Genomic DNA, 20,223 nt, shown 5'->3' with positions numbered 1-20,223 from the left:
TCCACAGGTTAACACTTCAAGTTTACTTGTTTATCGCATACAGCCAAGCAGCAAAGAATATGTATGCCATAAATAATGAGGCAGTCAAAACGTCACAACCCCCAGTAAGAAGTTTCCATTCAAAGATCTCTGGCCCAGAAGAATTTTATCTAGGAGACAGCAGTTGTGATTATCCAAGGACATTTTAAAAGTCACCAGGATGTGAAGACAAAAAACAGATGTACTTGTGTAGCTGTCTGTCACTGCTCTGGGCTGCAGCACTGTGAGAATGGAGAACAGAGCACTTGGTCAAATCTGAGTGACTATGAAAAGTGTGATTGTGCATGTTATTGAGGGTTACCTCAACTGAACAGAAACAAGGGAGCCTTTCTCAGTAATTACACAAAGACCTATTTACCTTTGAGCCACAACACCCAGTGTACATATACAAGGTCATATTAACAATCACCTGGGCTGTTATTAACCTGTACCTGCTTACAAAAGGCATCCACTGATCTCTGTATGATTTTAGCAAGAGCCTCTGAACAGTCACATTTCATGGCCAAGGCCTCAAACTTCACTGTCTACAGTCTTACAGAAAGGTTATCTTTTTGCTCATTCACCCTAAATTCTCCTTATCCTCAAGTCCTTAACCTACATCCATTATACATGGCACCTTAAGGATAAGCTTTCCAACTCTTTATTATTATGGTTGTAACTCATAATGAATAGGTGCTTTTAAACCTACTGTGAGGAAAGCTGTATAGAAACAAAGACACAAAATAAAAAACTAATAATCCATGACTAAATATCCAATGGCATACCCCTAGCCTGCTCCATATCAAGGTTGTGTCAGGACAGCTGAACAAGATACAGCATTCAATTTATAGAATCTAAGGGCACATCACTAAAAACATCACATCAGAAAAAAGAATCATTGTGAAGTTCAGAAACTCAAATAGGTTTCGCATGCATTACAAAAAGTCTCTGCCATCTTCCCATGAGAGTTTATAAATTTCACAAAATATTAAAATACCTAAAATGAATGGATTAACCCATGATTTTATTTCACAGTATCGCAAAGGAACTGAAATGTCCTAATATACAATAATAAGAGCACAAATTAATTTTAATTAAGGTCAGACTTAGTTAAGATCTATAGGATTGAATTCAAACACAATTGAAATAAAAGCCCATTACTCAAAAACACATCTAAAATTCTTTAACATTCCAATCCTGGCCTTTATTAAGCATACATAAACCATTAGATTTGTAAACCATAGCCTACAAATGTAGGGAAGAAACACTCATAAATGAGTATGTTGCCTGGAAAAGAGTTAATTGCTTTTAAAAAAATCAAATTCAGAATAAACCTACAAAATGCTTAACAGATTTCCTTCTCCCTCCCACCTCCTAAAATGAGACAATGTCATTATTGTACTACAGCATTTCATTTTACTTGCTTTTATTCTGTTTTGTTTTTCATTCAAAACAACTCTTCTGACTCTCAAAGCCATTTCTTATCTCACTGAGTAGTTAGTGCATTAACACAGATATATTTATGCCTTTGTAACTCAACAACAGCCACATCACTGCTGTATTACTGCACATACAAACCATCCCAAAACTTACCTTGCTGCATCTTCTTCTAGAAGCAGCTTCACAAATTGTCTAGGGATGTGCAGTGACAGGATGCTCTCTGCCATCTGCTCCAAGATTCTCAAGTGGTTTCCATCAGTGGTTGGGAAACGGTACATTCGGCAAATGGCACCACCAAACACTACAGAAATAAAATTATACTATTTAAGCCTAGAGTTTGACTTTAAAGTGTATAAAGTCTCTTCTTTCTTAAAGTAAATGGCTTCAGTTCACTAACATGCTGAAAGACCCTGCTGTAAAGATCTGCTTTAACCAGACATCAGTCTACCTATTGCAAACATGGTCATTCTGCAATGACCATTCTTCCGGTGTTTGCAGGAAAAGCCTCCACTCCAAACTACTTACTACACTGCTAAGGAAATTAAATTAAATACATATTCACCTTTTAAAATGATTTTTTGTTTTTCTTTTGTCTATGTACTGTGCATTTTCCTCTCATGCAATCATTTGCTGGAAAACTAACCTTTCTGCAAGATTCTTTTTTTTGAGCAGCTTGCTTTCCTCTGTCCCTCTCCTCGCCCTGCAACAATTGCTTAGGACTATGGAATTGCATGAAAAATGTTATATTACAGTCAACTTAATGGCAAGTTTGCTTCTGCTGTTTTTACAATATAGAATAGTGCATATGATAAAATTATTTATTCTGGTATGATCCTGAAAGGACTGCTCAGTCAGCAGCCTGCTCCTATTCAAATGAAACATCTGCTGAAATGCCCTGGGGCCACAGGCACACAGGGTGGGATTAGTTTTTATTGATACCTAAAGCTAACTTGTTACAGCCCAGGGCAGCTTACCAGATTTCAATAGTGCATCCTTCCGCAATGAAGCATATTTGGATCTGATTCCTAAGGATTCTGTTAAACTTTCATCAACTGGCAACACAGTCTGAACAAAAACAAAACCAAGAAAAAACAGAAATAGTAAAGAATGAAACCTCAGTGCCCAAGCAATATGCAGTGATGACCTATCAGAGAGACTTCAAAGAAATACTCAATTCCACACATGCCTTAAATAAATATTTCAAATATTTTTACTGTGGACAGAAATATTGCAGGCTGGAATAACAAATCCTAAACATTCCTATTTACTTCTACTGCACAGTTAAAAATGCCACAAAAAATTTTATTCAGTCTTTCAACTACTTATGCTAGCACAGCTCCAGAGTCCTTACAGGTACTGCATCAATAGGCATGAACAGATCTGGAGGATAAAAAGAGATTCTATTGCATACTGTGAATCTAATACACATATTAGAGTGCAATGATCACCAAGATACTCAAAACACAAGCTTTACAGGATTAAACATATGTCTAGGTTGAGAAAGTGCTGCAAACATCTGCTCTCAAACAATTATTTGGGGATCAGGAAAAAAAAATCCAGTAGTCAAGTAACTTTTTCAGTTTTACTAAATTCTGGGAATTCCCTAGCATTCTCACTACAGTTTTGCTTAATGGTACCTTCCAATCCATGATCTGAAATGAAATATCACATGTCTCTGAAACTGGTTATCCATGCAACAAGTGCACCAATGAACAGTACCAGAAGCCTCTTCCAATGAAGAACATGAGTATTTGATACTATAGCTTAATCATTTAAAATTAATTTTTTTCCCCAAGACTTTTAATCTCACACATGAGCACCAAGAGCTCTGCAAAACTCAAAACGGCTTTATCATCATTAGGCTGCTCCTCACAGTATTTTGGAAACGTAAAGCACTACTAGGTATCAAGAGGGACAGGAAAGTTGATAGGAGATGTCAACCTAGCTAATTTCACTGCTGGCAATGAATCTGCATTCTTCTGAATTTGGTACAATGCTCATACTCACCCTTCCATTAATTGTATCAGGTGACCTTGTCACTGGAGGCCTTTGGTCAGATTTTTCCTCCATCTGCCATCCAATAACTGTGATGTTACCAACACGGTCACTTTCAGCCGACCTGCAACAAATACTCTGCGTTGAGATTTTTTTGGAGGAGGACCTGTTCATCAACAAGGAGACACTTATAAAAGGCTATTAATCTTCAAACTTAAAGAACATTTTAAACAGGAAACTTTTCAACTTCATTTGGAGCAATTTTATAATGGGTAATTTTATAATGGGTTATACATTCCCCTTATTCCGTAAGGATGCTGTATGGAATTGAAGGCAGCCTAGGTAGTGCTCAGCTTATACATTTGAGGGTAATATGAAAATGAGAAGAAATGCATGTATTCACACTTTGCTAATCAGAATATACTTAATATCAAAACAAGGGAGTTTAATTAAGTCCATTTTCAACTTAGCCATTAAATAAGAGGTTTTCATCACATCTTAAGCATGTTTTGAAGAATTAACACTTAAAGGAAGGAAAATATTACTAACCTTAGTGTTATGTGCAACCTGTGGTACTTCTCCTGAAGAAGATCCTTTACAGTGAACGTCCCAGAACCCAACAAATACATCTGAAAGAAGATGAGTTGCAGAATTATATTTACCTTTACAGGGAGCAAAGGCTTTAACCACAGCACTGAAGTGCAAAATACAGTTATTATGCATAATAATAACTTGTCCAAGAGCAAAACCATACCCAAATATGCCATATATAACTAATTAAAATATCTTAAAATTTAATATATTTGATAATTTATAAAAGTTTTTCTTCTATTGAAGGAAAATATGCATTTTTTGTTTCTCTAGGATATACATGGAGGCACCTCAATATATATGAGCTTAGGCCAAGCAATACAGGAACACTGAAAGCAATGACTGAACAGGGCTCAGGCTGCATCCTTGACCCAAATTTGTCTCCTCCTGAAGAACTTACTTCCTCTGGAGGTATTCTTTTTACCCTAGAGCTTCCCCATGAAGCACTGAACAGAGAGTGACAGCTCTGCTGCCCCTGAAGAAGACATAGAAGAGCAGACAGATGAGGCCTGAAACAGTATTCTGGACAACAGACCTGAGAATAAATGGCCTGTATTGCCCACAGATCCAAGTAGCAACATGGGAGTGCTGACACTAAGTTTTTTCAGTAAAGGAGCAAACCTTACCCCTGAAAAAATCTAATGTATCAGGGCAGGGTGATTCCTGGAATTCAGGTGCTCTGTTCCAAAGTACAGTTTTATTGTGGCTTTTTGACACACAATAGAAGCCTCGGTTAGGGATGTTGGATCCTATTCATTATCTAGCTCACAAAAGATGTCCACAATGTAAGATCACAAGTGACAGGACCTTTTTAACTTATGGTTTCCAAACTTACTGCAGAGAAGTCTTATTTGGGAAAACTGGCAATGCTTTTCACTCTGCCAAGCCAATCTCATTTGTACCTCCTTTCCCTACCTATCTTATTTTCTATATGATCAGTGCTGCTATCCCTTTGTTTTCTTCCAGAGAAGCTACTAATTTTATCTCTTTGCCTCTCATTTCTTTGCTCCACACTGACTGGCCAGGCAACAGAATAAAGAAAACTTACTGTTCCCTGAGATCTATCTTTGACGTCATACACGGAGAGTTTGATTTGTGTCATTTGATTGATAAGAGAGTCTTGGAAAAAGGCAATGCTGCTTAGAAAGATAGGATTACTTGTTCCCTGTAATCATAAACAAAAAGCCAAAAGTTAATGTAAGGTGATATTTATTAGGAAAGAAATTATTCCTAATAGCTTTGATTTTAAACCTAATCTAGAAGTACCTCAGCACTTACCTCAATAATTTCTGTCTGTGCATGCTTCGTCCAGAATGCCTGGGGAGGTGTAGTTACACTCACTGCTACAAAACTATTTGGTTTTCGATCTAGCGATGGAGTTAGCAGCTCACTGCAAGCTGTGGGTACGCAAGAGATAAATAAATTTAGATTCAAGATCTTTTTCATATTTTTGTAAGACTCTACATTTTTATAAAACTACATTATATACCCTGGGCAATCAAATCACAAAGGGTTTAATATTCATCACTACACTATAAATGCAGACATTGCTCACCTTTGTACATGCAAACAGTAAACATGCAATCTGCTCAGTCTGGCTCCAAGTTCTAGAGCTGCAATTTAACAGCCCACATTCATAGGTTTTCTCCTGGTAATCTCATGAGGGTGGCTGCATTTGATTCAAAGTCACGCTCCATTAAGCCCATTATCAAATGGCATTTGCCCAGGGAGAACCAACAGAAGCACCTGAACATTGATCAAGCAGCACTACTGAGGAACACCAGCTTGTAATTGTAAGATAACAGCAATTTATTTCCTCTAAAATGTTACTGTGAGTTTAACAGCTGGGAAAGGACTACAGTGAGTAGGAAACAATTCCAAAAATTTCAACGAGTGACTCTACACAACTACATTAAACTTCAGAGCCAAATTCTATCTAGCTAGATACAAGTAACTACGGCGTGGTCCAACTCTGCTTCAGCTACATGCAGGAAGCTAATTCTTAAATTTAGCTAAACAGCTTTTTAATTCTAAATATTTTTAATTTGTCTGAAAATAATTGAAGTACCTAACTCTAGATATTTTTATCTGAAAATAATTGAAGTACCTTATTCAGCTCTGAGAATGCTTGTTAAGATTATTATTCATAACACAATTGCACACAACTGAGAAAATTTTCTAATTTTTCATTAGCACACTGTTAAGAGCATAACTTTCCAAATACTAGACCACTATTAAGCCAAGAAAACCATCCTGCAGTTGAAACTATGAACTGAATTTTCATGAAGAAAATATTTTTTACTTATTTTTCAAGTGAGGTGAGTCAATGCACAAGCTTCCTGTCCAAATTCAACCATCTCAGAATTCAGATCACTTCTGCATCTTGCATTATCACTTGACAGCAAGGACCACAGGAAAGAAAAGTTGTGCATAATTCGCAATTCTTAGAAAACATTCTGCCCTAAAATGGTGTTGCCAGCAAATCTTCAGTTTGCTTGAAGATCTGAACTGCTGATTTACTGACAGTGAAGGCAGTTTCACTGCATCTTCACATAAACAAAGTAAACATTTAATAATAATATTCACATAGTAAATATTTAAAAATTTTTAAGACCAATGTTTTAGTTACAGACTTTTAGAAACTTCACAAAATGGAACTGCTGGTTGCTTATCAAAAGATACTGTACAGGCAGCATGAAAACTGTACCACATCTCCATAAAAATCAGAGCAAAGTTGCAAACCTTACTATATGAAATGCACGTTAAAATCAACACTTATAAAACCTCACACATATTCAATGGCATGCATTATCAAAACTAGCATAAAAATCACTAAGCCTACCTAAACTGAACTCTAAAATCGGCTCATCTGGATCCTGAATGTTTCCTGTAAATCAGAAAAATTAACACAAGATTAGCCAATTCACATCACTGCCACATGAATTCTTTCCTGAAGTTGGAATCACACAGAAAAAGAAATGACATTTTATACAAAAAAAATTTGCTTTAATTCAATGAGCCATGACTGATATCTAAAACATTCATCTGGTAATCCTTGGTATCTAATAATTATTTGGAAAATCTGGGATTATCTCAGTTTATAAAACACATTAAAATATGTAAAGCTATGTGAGATTAGAGGCAATATGGGAATATTAAAATCTTAATATCAATAGAAAACAACAGGATTAAAGCCTGAGCCAGTATTAACTCCAAATTATTAAATCTGTGGTAGTTAATAGGACAAAATTTTAAAGTACCCGTCTCTCACTAATGAAGGAAAGCCTCTGAGGGTTAGGATCCTAATTTAATAACCATTAAAGATATGGAAGACAAGCCTCAGCTCCCTGAACTCTCTTGAAAATTGTATACAATGTCAAACAAGGGGGTTGCCAAGACTCTTCCTAAACCATTACATTATTTTGTTAATTTCTCTCTGTTATTTATTTTTGAGTGATAAACATAACAACATAAAACCTAACTTTTTTTTTTTTAAATCCCTCTCTGATTTTAGTGCTTTGTCTATTTTAAAAGTTGCAAATCCAAGATTTTTAGAATTTTTTAGCATAATTCCTTTATTCCATAAATTCTTATTATATAAATTATTCCATAATTCTCATTACCTCCAGATAACCAGACAGGTCTAAGTCTTCAAGCAATTAAAAGAAAAAAACCAACATTAGTACAAGGCTTGCTCTGAAAGGAGCAGCAAAAGAGCAATAGCTGACAGGAAGGTACAAACCTGTCAGAGAAAGGCCAACCATGTCAGAGGTGACATCAATGGTGGAGGCCCTCTGCACAGTGCGGGATTTGGCACCATGGCGGGGGCTGTGTTCTCTTGCTGTCATTTTCTCATGAAGAGCCCTTCTTTTCTTGCTGCTTGGCTTTACTGATGTTTGTCTCACAGAGTAGCAGAGTGCAGCAGGTTGTCTCCAGCTGCTATTCCTCTAACATTACCATGCTAAGCAACAGAGAAAGCAAAAACATACGCCAAAATTTTAGACTGCTCTCAGCTACTGATCTTTTCAACAGCAGCAAACCTACTGCCATAAAATCATCTCTGGTCATTCAAATAAAATGCTCAAGGCTGATCCAATGCACAATACTTTTGCATGAACTGTACATCTGTAGCATTTTACATCAAATTGTTGAAAACTCGACCATGTGCAAGAAAGATTTTCTGTCAGAGAATGGGGTTTGAGAGAGACACGTTAACAGACCAGCTGCTCTTCTCCTTTGTCAAAGTTATTAAACCATCCTTAATGAAGTTTCCTGGTTTCTAATCCCTGGGGAGAACAAATAAATTTGTCAGATGGGGCCTCTGTCTGCAGAGGAAGCACCAGGGAAAAGGACAAAGGGACAACAGGTTGGTGGAGTGCAGAACAAAAGGGCAGGAAATGTTGTCAGTGTCAGCACACTGTGTTGTTCTAGGCTCTACTGCCATGAGAAAGGGATAATGAAAACTATAAATAAAGCCTACTGGGCCAGAGAGAGGTTGAAATTCTGGGATGGTGGTGGAAAGAAAATGCAAAAAGGGATGTCTGCTGATGTGGCAGATGGCAGCATCTGTGCTTTTCCTCCACGCTACACTTTTTTGGACTATAGACATCCATGACAGTTCTTCCCCTCACAATGCCTATGAAGTGAAAAATTACAGTAGGAAAGAAAGCCTACAGAAAATTTGGTTATGATTTTAAATGTGAATGTTCCCTCAATCAACTGTGCTAGCACTGCAGTTATGGAATTTTTGTCTTATGACAAACTTCATTAATTTAGCAAGTGAGGAGTAAAATCTGATAAACCTGAAAAGTAACTAACACCTTCCCAGCAGCCTCTCATTCATTCTACAAAACATTTGAACCATACTGCAAAATGGGAGAGTATTTTTCCTTTTAGGTTGATGGACCTAACAATGAGCAAGATGCATTCTAATTAAATAAAGCACCTAGCTTATATTTTGTTCTAAAACACCCCTTTAAATCTCTCTGAAGGCCTCCAAACGAACATTCAACCTGCTTAAGTCTTTGAATTTAATTAGTCAGCATCTCCCTCTGGAGGATTTTGAAAACATCTTCCTCTCTCCACGGGGTACTCACGCAGCTTCTTAACCATCACAACTTCACCGGACATCAAAAATTCCAATGCAAATTAAGCATCTAAGACAATGGAACTGAACTGAACAGTCCTGGCCATCTACATCAGCTTAGGAATTAGATTTTAAGTTAGGAGCTCATTTTAGGGAGGAAGGAATTTGGGTTGTGTCTACAAGATGGGCCAGTCTGTTGCCATTCGGAATTAAGAATTTGATTCTAGTCAATTTTACATAATATATCATTAGTCAATTCCAAATAGGAAAAAAAAAATAAATTATTGAATGGAAGAATCAGAAATTGAGATCTCTGAACATCCCATCCCCCAAGCACTGAAAGTCAGTGACAACATACAAAACAATACTCTGCCTAGAGATCTAATTTCTGACAGCCAAAAATTAAAGCAGGCACTTTTCCGATTCATATTGAATAGTTGAGGTTGGATAAATTCTAGAGTTTATCCAATCCAACCCCCTTGCTCAAAGGAAGCTTCTCAGGATTGTGTCCAGTTGGTTTTGGACAAGAATGTACCTCTTTAGCCAACCTGGTTGATCCAAGGTTTGATCACACACAGTAAAAAAGCTTTATTGTATTTATTAATGTCTAAGTGGCTAGTGAATAACCAACATTTCTCAAATAGTACTGAATGTCCTAGTATTTATTCAAATAAAACTTCCATCAAAATTCTTTGACAGTTTCCAAGGTTTTCCATTCTCCTATTTTTTTCCCTTCTTTCAGCAATAGGCTTTCCTTGGTTTGTTCATTATATAATGTGATGTTTAATGGTCTGTAAGTCTATTAAACCTAACTGCCTGATGGAAAGACCTACAAAATGTACTTGCAGAGATTTAGACAGGATGCCATAGTCCCTATCCCCAAAATCTACAAATAATGTATTCGAGAATAACTAATGTTCACCAAGGTACAGGTCAGACAGCAATTAGGTTCAACAGCCTGGCTGCTTTTCAGCTAAAATCTCTGCAATTCCTGACATCCTTAAAAAGGGTCAATCCTTGGGAAGTTAAAAGAGGGTCAGGTATCTAATTTGTTTGGAAGCTATTTCTATTTAAATATTACTGAGTGTAGTAATTTTCCAAGGCTAAGACCTTGGAAATTATTATAATTGGAATAATGATATTGGATGATTATACTGGAATAATTATTCATTTAAATTGCAATAATAGTTTATCATCTAATAATACATCTTTACATTACTTACAAGGATCATACTTACAGAGGGCTCTTTTCCTCATGTGGGGAGGGATTTTGTATGTCATAATATCAGTTAAATCCACATCTAAAAAAAATTAACAAAATAATCACCATAAATTCACAGTATTTTTATACTGCATAAATCACAACCAGTAGGCAGATATCATTCTCACATTAAACAGTAAATTTAATTTCTGATTACCAGTGCTCACAATAAAGTCTAATGAAATTAGAAAAACTGTATGATCTCACAGACCTCACCCAGCACAATACCCAGCCAGAGTAGGAGCACAAAGAAATAAGCTTATGCTGAAAAGGATTGACTTCAGGTCAGCATTTGGTGAGTGGGTAGAACAGGTGTAAGAAACATACGCTAACATGTTTACCAAAAAGCTTGGTGCTATTAAGAAAAATGAATGTATATGTTATGTTGAGTATAAGACACCATTTTGTTACTATGCTTGCTTTTCTACAGCTAAACTTTCAAAGCCTTGTTGTTTGGAAGAGCTATAACTGCTACCGTCATGAGAAAAGATCCCATGTCAAAACACAGAAGTCCAAAGATCTGGAGGTAGGTTTTCTACACCATTGGGTGAAAATACTATGTGAGGGAGCCTTCCACAAACAGCTGGCAATGAATATACAGTAAAAGCAAATTATTTTTAAGCTTACTAGAGGTTAAATGAAAGTTTATATTTCATAATACTGCCACCTCATTCAAGTACATTTACATTAAAAGGCTATGTCTTTTAAGACCTCCCATTTATCCCATATTACAGTAAGAGAAATGGGGAACTCCAGTCTCAGCTTCTATATTTAATCACCCTACCAATTACCCAAGACTGCTTAAGAATTTAACATGAGCTCTCATCACTTACAGAAAGATTTTATCTTACCTAAAGAACATAGGAGGCAGGTGTCTGATCTCAACTCACCACTCAGGTTCTCTGTATAGGCAGTGGTGAGACACAGGCACTTCCAGAGAACAAGTCACTATTTTCCAAGGTAGGTGGGATGAGTCACCCCATGGAGATACCTCTCTCTAATTATAAAAATTATTTAGATGACTTGCTTAGTTCTGATGCTGCAGCTGGGCAAACTGGATCCCTCCTACAGTTGTGTTAGCTCAGGCAGGTGAGTTCCCTTTAGCCAATGCATAGCCAAACAACAGGTGCTCTGGTCCCTCTCCTGAATGACGACTGTTTCAACAATTACAATTTTATGATCATTTTTTTGATAAAAACCAGTGGAGGTAGCATTCTTACCAAATTAAAGATAGTATTAAGAGATCACATAGTTTCGTTAGATGGTACCTATCCTTAAATGGATGGTTTCCAAAGACTGGCACCACTCAAGCGGACAGCAATGCCAAAGGCTGGTGTAATTCATGTTGAGGCAACCTCTCCTGAAGATGGCATGATTTATCTGCACATAGCCTTTGGCTTTGCCCTTAATAAGATGGCAGAGAGTGGATGTTGACAAGTTGTGCAGCTTTGCATTTCAGGAAGCTTTGCTGTGAGCCCAGCTTTCAACAGAAACGTGAGAAGCTGTTGTTGACCTCCAGAATCAGTAAAGACCACATCCACAGTTCAGAAAAGGCTTCTGAACAAGCCTCCCTTCTGTTAAATGAATATTTATTTGGCACAATATTAGCACAAAAGCATGTGACCTGAAGAAAGGGTCTTTATCTGATGCCACTTTTGCCCTGCTATCCTCAGTCCTGTCAATTAGTTGTGGAAAGCAAATGCCGTCCTACTCAGCTACATGACCTTGTGTCTTCTGGGACTGAAAGTTTGGGATGTTTGGTCTCACTCTGCTTGAAAGATCTCAAGCAAAACTGATGATCAACTCAGCCCCAGAGTAAACCCCTGATGATTAATTTGTACAACTACAAGCAATAATGTTCTCCTCATCTCACCAATTGTTTTGGCAAAGTGCTTTGGTCTGTTCCCTTCTTGAAAAAAAAATCTCCTACCAAACTACCTCTTGAAATAAAGGTAAGGTAAGATTAAACCTTATTTCAGCCTAACATCTACTTTTTGACACTCCTTACACAACTGCAGGAAACAGGATTTTTCAAATTCACACATCAATAAGCAGGAGAAAGAGGACACTCCAATTACTGACTGAATCAAAGTCTACTTTGAGACTTTACTTTTCTACAGCCATAGTGCTCTAGGCTTATGGTATTTGATCAGGTAAAGAGGCATACCAGAGCAAAAAATGCAACAGCAGTGGAAGGCTAAATGGTACTGGTATATCTACATGAAGAGAATAAGAGACAAAAAGGGAGAGTGTTGCAGTTTCCTTAAATGCTTAAAAAAAACAAAAAAAGACTGCAGATGTAATCCTACTGAAAGTTTACCGCCATCTCCAAGAGAGCATGAAGAAGTAGTTAGTGCAATTAGTTTTAGAGTCTCAAGTCTCTTCAGACTGTAAAGATGATTCCTTGAACCTTACCATTAGGGTTCTTGTTCCTGAAAAATCAATTTTGAAACATCAAGAGGGCTCCTTCACCCATCTGCACTCTTTAAATAACATCTTCATAAATTGCTTCTCTGATTGAAAATGTTTCAACAATATACAAAATCATGAAAGTGAATATTGCCTGAAACAGTATTTTGGATCTGAAGCATGGCCTGGTTTCCAACTAACTAACATGTTGTCCATCAATATGGACAAAATAATGGAAGGAAAGAAATGCTTTATTATGCTAAATTATGAGTTTGAGTAAGAGCGCCATCTCTAGTATAAGTAGCAAGCAGGAAGTGTTTTATTATTTATTTATTATCTCAAACAATAGAAAAACTTGGTAGTGAAACAAGATTTGACATGTTGGCTCAAACCCAATCTTTCAGAAATTTCAGCAACCCACCTCCAACAGCTGTTTCAAAGATGATGCAAGGAACTTTATGAACCATGCAAGGATCTGAGGTGAAGGTCTGGATCAACCCTATCACTCATGGCTGCAGAGTGCATCAGCTCAAAAGACAGCAGCTCCCAGCTAAACCCTCCTAAGACCTTCTCAAATTAAGAACTGTTTTCTTAACAGTCTGACATGCACTTCACTCTTCTGTCTCATTTAATGAGAGTCTGAGTGTCCTGAATCTCACACAGATCAAAACAGGAAAAGTCAAAGCTATGAATTTGGCACTTTGAGTCAGATCCTTCCAGCCAAACTCACGGAGGCAGCAACACAGAATGCATCTACTGCAGATCCATAGGTTAACAACAGTTTCAGTCCATTCATTCCATGATCTAGGCCTTGGGGAGGCAAAAGAATTCAAGTGATCCCAGCATCCACCTTTGCCTCCCACTGACATTACTTCCCCCCACTCTCCAGGTGTCAATTTGTCAGCTCCACAGAGGCTGTATCTCTCGCTCTCAGTCTGATTCTTAAGTCTAGGTTCCCCTCATAACCTGGCTAAATGTCCCCTTTCCCACACACCAGCACCTTAATTAACAAAGACAAAAAACATTAAGTTTGGCCTGAAGAATCTTCTTGTCACTCTCTGACACTCCCCTGAGGATTCTGAGTAACTGCAGCAAGCACAGGGAAAAGGCTTCCACCAGAAAATGAAATCAACAAATGCAAGATATAACAAATGTATTTGCGCAATGTGAAAATCCCCAAATGCAACCTTCCAGTGGTATTTAGATAAAAGGATATTTCAGCACCAGGAAGTGGCTTTCTTTCTTTTTGCTTTCCTGTCCACAGATCCCACTTAGCTGCAGATAAGTTTATAAGTCACAAAATTTCTTCTTGATCCTTCCCCTCTACAAACTTCAGCAAACTCAAAGAATTGAAAAAGCCAATTCTACCTCTTTAATATATTTGAGTACTTTTTACAGGAAACAGCAATTTTGGCCACTTCGTTTTCTGTGCAAATTAAAACTATTTGTCTATATTCACAATGGAAATATAACTAGCATTCTTCTTAATGAGATATTGTTTTAATTTTACTTGTCATTGCAGTATTTTTATTCCTTTAGTATTTCTAGGAGCACAAAAATACACACATGTAAAGGTGGAAGTGATCATTTGTAACACACATATCTGTTAGATAAAAAGGGAAAACACAGCTCTGTTTCACTTTGCAGAACAGCTTTTATCAAGTTGACCACAGCCCAGTGCCATGGAAAATGCTGAGTTTTGCTGCAGGGAAGTTTGAAGTTGAACACTCTCAGCCTCCTCCACCACTTTACCAGCAGAAACTGAAACAGCTTAAAAATGGTCTTTACCCCAAATTAACCTTTACCCTCTTCACAAAAAATGTGCTGGGCACTTTGTGGTAAAATTTCCTGTGCACAAGATGACTTCTCATGACCTGGAGTTCTCACATTGCCTACACACAGACATGGAGAAGCCCATGAGAAGGGGACATATTTTCTGTTGAGGAGTTTGGACTGGAAACACTTCTCTGAATTTGATGGTCCTTTCAACACTTGCCTCCCAACACTTGCCTCTCCTAGAGCAGTCTTTCATCATAACCATGAAGCTAATAATGCAGAAACACACTGCTCAAGATGGAAAAATAAAGAGCTTAACTCCTTTCCGAGCTCCTCCTGCTGCCATAAAGAATGAGGCAGGGGAACAAAGGCAGGGAAAAAAAACAATAAGACAAAACAAACAAACAAACCTACAAAAAACCCCAAGCACCCCCCCAAAACACAAAAAAAAAAAAAAAAGAAGGAAAAAAAATCCCAAACCAACCAACCCCCAAAACCACAAATAAACAACAAAAAAAAGATTAAAGAAAAACAAAACAAAAAACCCCAACAAAACAAAAACCACAAACAAATCCAAACCCCAACTTTATGACCTGAAATGGAGATGAACCAGACACACGCAACACTTGCTAAAGATTTCATACTGCTGTTGATTATAGATCAATGGCATTAGCATATTCTCCCTCTTACAGGCAATGAGAGGGGGGACCACAGACAAGACAGAGGGATAAAAGCACTGAAACGAGATCTGTAATCAGAAGGTTTGGTCAAGTTTGGATTACAACAAAATATCTGATCTACCTGCCTATAATATTCATCCACTCCACAGACTAACGTAGCAAATTTAAAATTAGTGTATGTTGGTCAAAACAACCCAGGAGTCACAGTGTACTGATAGCACTGTCCTCTATGGGTGTGATGGGATCTGACAGCCTGCTCTGAAATCACTGAGCTTCACCTGAGCAACAGGACTGCACCTCAGAGTCACAGTGCTAACTTTATTTTCCTGACACATCATTTTCCCACATGGAAGGAATGACCCATTAGGTTACAGACACACCAAAAAAATCTCTCAAACACTCTTCATTTCCACATTGTTCTGACTCACTGTAATTCTTACACTTACTATTTTAAATGTTTATATAAATGAAAAACACACAACAGCACCTCGAGACAAACCAGCAATGCACAAATTCTTTCTCTAACATATGTGTTTTCAATAAGACATAACTAATTGACTCAGGATTTGAAACAATGTCAAGTATTTAGAAAATTAAAAATAAATGTTAGTGTAGGAGTAATATTTCACAAAGATTATTACTAAGATTTAGGCAGCATAGCAAAACGGGAGTCTTAAGCTACTAAAGCAAATCTGCTGGTGCTTATTTCTTCATCAACACTTGTTTTGTACTCCTGAACGGTGTTTTGTTCATGTATTTCTATCATGCAACTTTTTTTGTTACAGAGTACATGCCTACGCTATGCCTAATGGCTACAACACTAGATATATTTTCAATTTTTTTTCTTCTGTTGTTCCAGTACCTGATTCCTTTGTGCTGCTTTCATTTCTTCTTCCTGGAAAATAAAATTATTTGTTTGCTTACACTGACCTTTCTAAATCAATGGGAGAGAGGGTTGCTGCAGGCCAAGATCCTGACTGCATGGCTCTTCCCTGCATTTCTTTCTGGAGTCATGTGAACACAAGTGGTGGGATGCTGGCAGTTTGGAAGTATAAGCATCCAACTCCTCAGAGGCCAACAACAGTCTATGCTTCCCACCACTGTTCCCGTTTCAACGCCTCGGTGGAACAGCTGTGACAGTGAAAGGAATCCTTTTTAATGCCAGTACTACCCTGTGGGTAAACAGTAAGATCACCCTGTAACATACAATGGAGGGGGTGTGCTGCTTTGGTTTCCTGCCAATTTCTGAAAATAGTTTCTTTGACAAGTTACAGGAGGCCTGTCACCAGTGGTGCCCCCCAAGGTTCAATTCTGGGCCCACTACTGTTTAACTTACTTATAAAGGACTTGAATGAAGGGGCAGGTGCCTCCTCAGCAAGTTCTAGTGACACTAAGCTGGGAGAAGTGGCTGATACCACAGACTGCTGTGCAGCCCTCTGGAAAGACCTCTACAGGTTGGATGGAGGGATGGGCAGAGAAGAACCATTTGAAATTCAACAAAAGCAGATACAGAGTCCTGCACCTTGTGAGGAACCAACTTGGAAAACAGCACAGGTGCTCACCTGTTGGGAAGCAGCTCTGCAGAGAAGGACCAGGGGGTCTTGGTGGGCAGCATGCTGTCCATGAGAAAGCCTTGGGGCCATGAAGGTCAGTGGTGTCCTAGGGACCATCAGGAAGAGCATTGGCAGCAGGTTGAGGGAGGATCACCTGATCCTACCCCTCTGCTCAGCGCTGATGAGGTCCCATCTGAAGTGCTGTGTCCATTTCTGGGCTCCTCAGTGCCAGAGAGATGTGGGGCTCCTGAAGCAAGCCCAGGGAAGCGAGTAAAGATGGTTTAAAGACTGGAGCATCTCTCTTACAAGGGAAGGCTAAGAAGGCTGGGCCTGTTCAGCCTTGAGAAGAGACTAAGAGTATGTATACAATGTATACAAGTATCTGAAGGAAGGGTGTGAAGAGGATGGAGCCAGGCCCTTCTCCTTGGTGCCAAGCAATACAAGACACAACAGACAGAAACTGATGCCCGGGAAGTTCCACCTGAATATGAGGAAGAACTTCTTCACTGTAAGTGTGACTGAGCACTGGAACAGACTGTCCAGAGAGACTAAGGAGTCTCCCTCACTGGGGATATTCAAGAACTGTCTGGACACAATCCTGTGCCATGTGCTCTGGGACGATCCTGCCTGAGCAAGAAGTTGGACCAGAAGTCCCACTGTGGTCCCTTCCAACCTGCCCTGTTCTGTGATTCTGTGATTAACTTGCAGGAGAACAACTGAAACCCATCCGTGTAGGCATCATGATATGAATTGATGATCACCAATCACTTTAAAACACACTGGAATAATATCTGGAATATATTGAAACTAGCTGTATTTGGCTGCTAAATTAAAAACGCCCAAAACAGTAACACAAAACTGGAATAAATGAAGAACACAAGGTACAAAGAAAATAGATAAGTGGCTTGACTGTCTTTGAAGTGTCATAAGAGGAAATCAGACTAAATGTCACTGACATATTTCTATGAATTTCATTACAAACCAGTATCTAAGAACAACAGCTTTCTATTGGAATACCATATTTCAACAATTATTCCCTATTTTTGAAAATTCCTGTGAGTTTCCCCAGTTTTGATTATCATCCTTACCAAAATACAAATATACAAATAAAAATTCTTTGTTGAGGTGTGATTGAACAAAAGAGCTATTAGAGAAAATAAATGTCTTGTAGCAGATATTATAATGTTAGCTCTGAGACAGAAACAACAAAAAGTAAGTTTGGTAAGAGTAACAAAAGGTATTTCAACTGCTCTGACAGTTTTCATGTGTAAGATGAGAAAACATGTGAACACCTGAGGATAAATAAAAATATTGCAGATACTTATTTCTCCTCATGGCGACATATTACAGGTTAAAATGCTCCATTCAGACAGAGAAGGTAACAAGTACTTGTGTAGCTGCAGTATGTGTTGTGCAACATTTTATTCTGCAATAACATTTTTTTCTTTCACTCTCAGCTACTAACAGACCAGATGTAATAAACAATTCAGTCCAAAATTCCAAGAATTTGAAGAATTTTAAGACTCCTATAGGGTATGGCCATGGATTTCTGGAGCATAGGGATTTTAAAAACAATTTTCAAGTAAATGTAACCACAATCTACTGGTTTGCTTTCAGCAGCTACTACTGATCAATCTTTAGAACTGAAGCAGTTTAGTGACCTTCAAAAATTTATTTAAAAAAATAAGAACTGCTGCAGGGATGATAGCAACAATCATAATATATATACAAAAAATGGTATACAAAGACAAAGGGTGTATATTAATGCTGAGTTCCTTGCAGCACTCAGTGTTCAAAAATATAAACTTAAATGTCAGAGTTTTGTCAATTCTCCAAGTACTTACGTGACTTCTAAAACTGGTATGTTACTACAGGCCATGTTTACCTGAATTTCACTTTTTTTAAGAGCAAATTTTGCATGAACACAAAAAAAGCCTGAAAATGTGAATGATGTATCCCAAATTACTTTCTTTTCTTAAGTTCATGACTAACTCACTCTCATGACTGATATATTTGACTCCCAGTTTTTGCATGTTAAGGCAAGCCACAATGACACCGACTTCTGCTATCTTCTGTTGCCTCCCACCACACTTTATCAGAAATTCATAAGCATGCTGCCTACCTCAGCAATCAAACCTCGCTTCTGCAAGGCAGCAGAAATTATCATTTTGCCCACAGCTATCTGTCTTATTCTTCAGGCCCAGATGAGAGCAAGTAGCTATATTTCAGCCACACTGCATTTAGAGTCCATTACCTCATCAAAGCCACTTTCAGCAACAGGTTAAACTAAGTTACTGAACTGCATCACAGTGTGGGCACATGTATGAACATCTATGTAGGATGTATATACATGTTTCTGTTTAGAGGCAGTACCTTCCGGCCAAAGGGTGGGACCAAAAGCTGGATATAAAGACTGGGTCAGAACAAAAGCTTAATCAAGTCTGGAGTCTTCTCTGAGAGCAGGCAATGTTAGAGACTGAGAAAAAGAGTATAATGAGCAGCACAGGTATTCTGTGCAGCATCTCCATGTTTGTACTCCCATATTCAGCTGACAAGCATCCTGAGAACTTCTGAGCTGGCATCACACCCTGACATCCGTATTTAAGGTCTGGAGGTAACATGACAGATAATGTGTTGTTACCAGTGTCCCTCACTGCTCTGTTACCCTGTAGCCCTGCAGATACCACACTGCCATCACCAGTGACTGGGCAGAAGCCTTGCAGCAGGGCTTGCAACCTCTGAGCATTTAGGTTTTCCAGGCTTGTTTTGTTTCACCTTCTGTTGACCTGCCTGCAACTTTGTTTTAGCCTGCAATTAAACTTGGCTCAGCTATGACAACATTTTTTTCCAACTGCACAGATGTCTGTGACTGATTTGCTTTTATTTTTGTTTAAATTTGCATGGTACCATCATCATTTTACAACTCAACACAATGACTGAGTGTAGAAAAATCTGTCTGGTATGACAGCAGAGGTCTACAGACTTGGAGACATAGGATGGAGAAGAAGCATGGGACAAAAAGAGAGAGGGTACAGAGCTGTCACTTGGAGGGACTGTGGCAATAGCTCATCCATGGTCACTCAAAGAACTGCAGACTTAAGGCTGGGCAAAATTGGTTCTAGAGCAATCAATTGTATGTATGGTATCACATAAAGTAAATCTGGATGTAACTCAGAGCTGCAGACCAATGAAAAGAGAGCCAAGTTTAAAAGCTTGTCAGCAAATATAAAAATGACCCGAAGTGGATCCTAGAGTGGAGAAGAAGAACCTACCAACATGAACATCATATTCCTCAGATATTTAGATCCTTCTGATCTGACATCCTCTGGATGTTGCCAGCTGCTAAAATACCTCCACATACCTACCTACCAGGATGAAACCACCTTGCAGACCAGAGGGGAAGGAAAAAGGTCA

The 20,223-nt window shown here is 38.2% G+C and overlaps 1 protein-coding gene across 8 annotated transcripts in view; it reads right to left on the bottom strand.

Annotated features, from left to right (window-relative positions):
* Nucleotides 1-20,223, bottom strand: part of INPP4A (inositol polyphosphate-4-phosphatase type I A) — a 109,545-nt gene that overhangs the window by 35,107 nt on the left and 54,215 nt on the right. For 5 of the 8 annotated variants that reach the window (XM_058838636.1, XM_058838671.1, XM_058838646.1 and 2 more), the window contains exons 3-11: nucleotides 10,369-10,431; nucleotides 7,787-8,005; nucleotides 6,887-6,931; nucleotides 5,323-5,441; nucleotides 5,093-5,209; nucleotides 4,003-4,082; nucleotides 3,466-3,577; nucleotides 2,433-2,523; nucleotides 1,612-1,759 (exon numbers count right to left, since the gene is read on the bottom strand). In XM_058838636.1, the coding sequence (XP_058694619.1) occupies nucleotides 1,612-1,759; nucleotides 2,433-2,523; nucleotides 3,466-3,577; nucleotides 4,003-4,082; nucleotides 5,093-5,209; nucleotides 5,323-5,441; nucleotides 6,887-6,931; nucleotides 7,787-7,892 (818 nt within the window). In that variant the 5' untranslated portion in view covers nucleotides 7,893-8,005; nucleotides 10,369-10,431. Of the gene's footprint in view, nucleotides 1-1,611; nucleotides 1,760-2,432; nucleotides 2,524-3,465; nucleotides 3,620-4,002; nucleotides 4,083-5,092; nucleotides 5,210-5,322; nucleotides 5,442-6,886; nucleotides 6,932-7,786; nucleotides 8,006-10,368; nucleotides 10,432-20,223 lie in introns of all 8 variants that reach the window. The other 3 variants (XM_058838653.1, XM_058838663.1, XM_058838628.1) reach the window with 1 other exon arrangement.

Source organism: Poecile atricapillus, chromosome 1 (assembly GCF_030490865.1).
Source record: "Poecile atricapillus isolate bPoeAtr1 chromosome 1, bPoeAtr1.hap1, whole genome shotgun sequence".
Lineage (NCBI taxonomy): Eukaryota > Metazoa > Chordata > Aves > Passeriformes > Paridae > Poecile > Poecile atricapillus.
The sequence above is the reverse complement of the archived record's forward strand: the minus strand, read 5'-3'. Positions and strand labels throughout refer to the sequence as shown.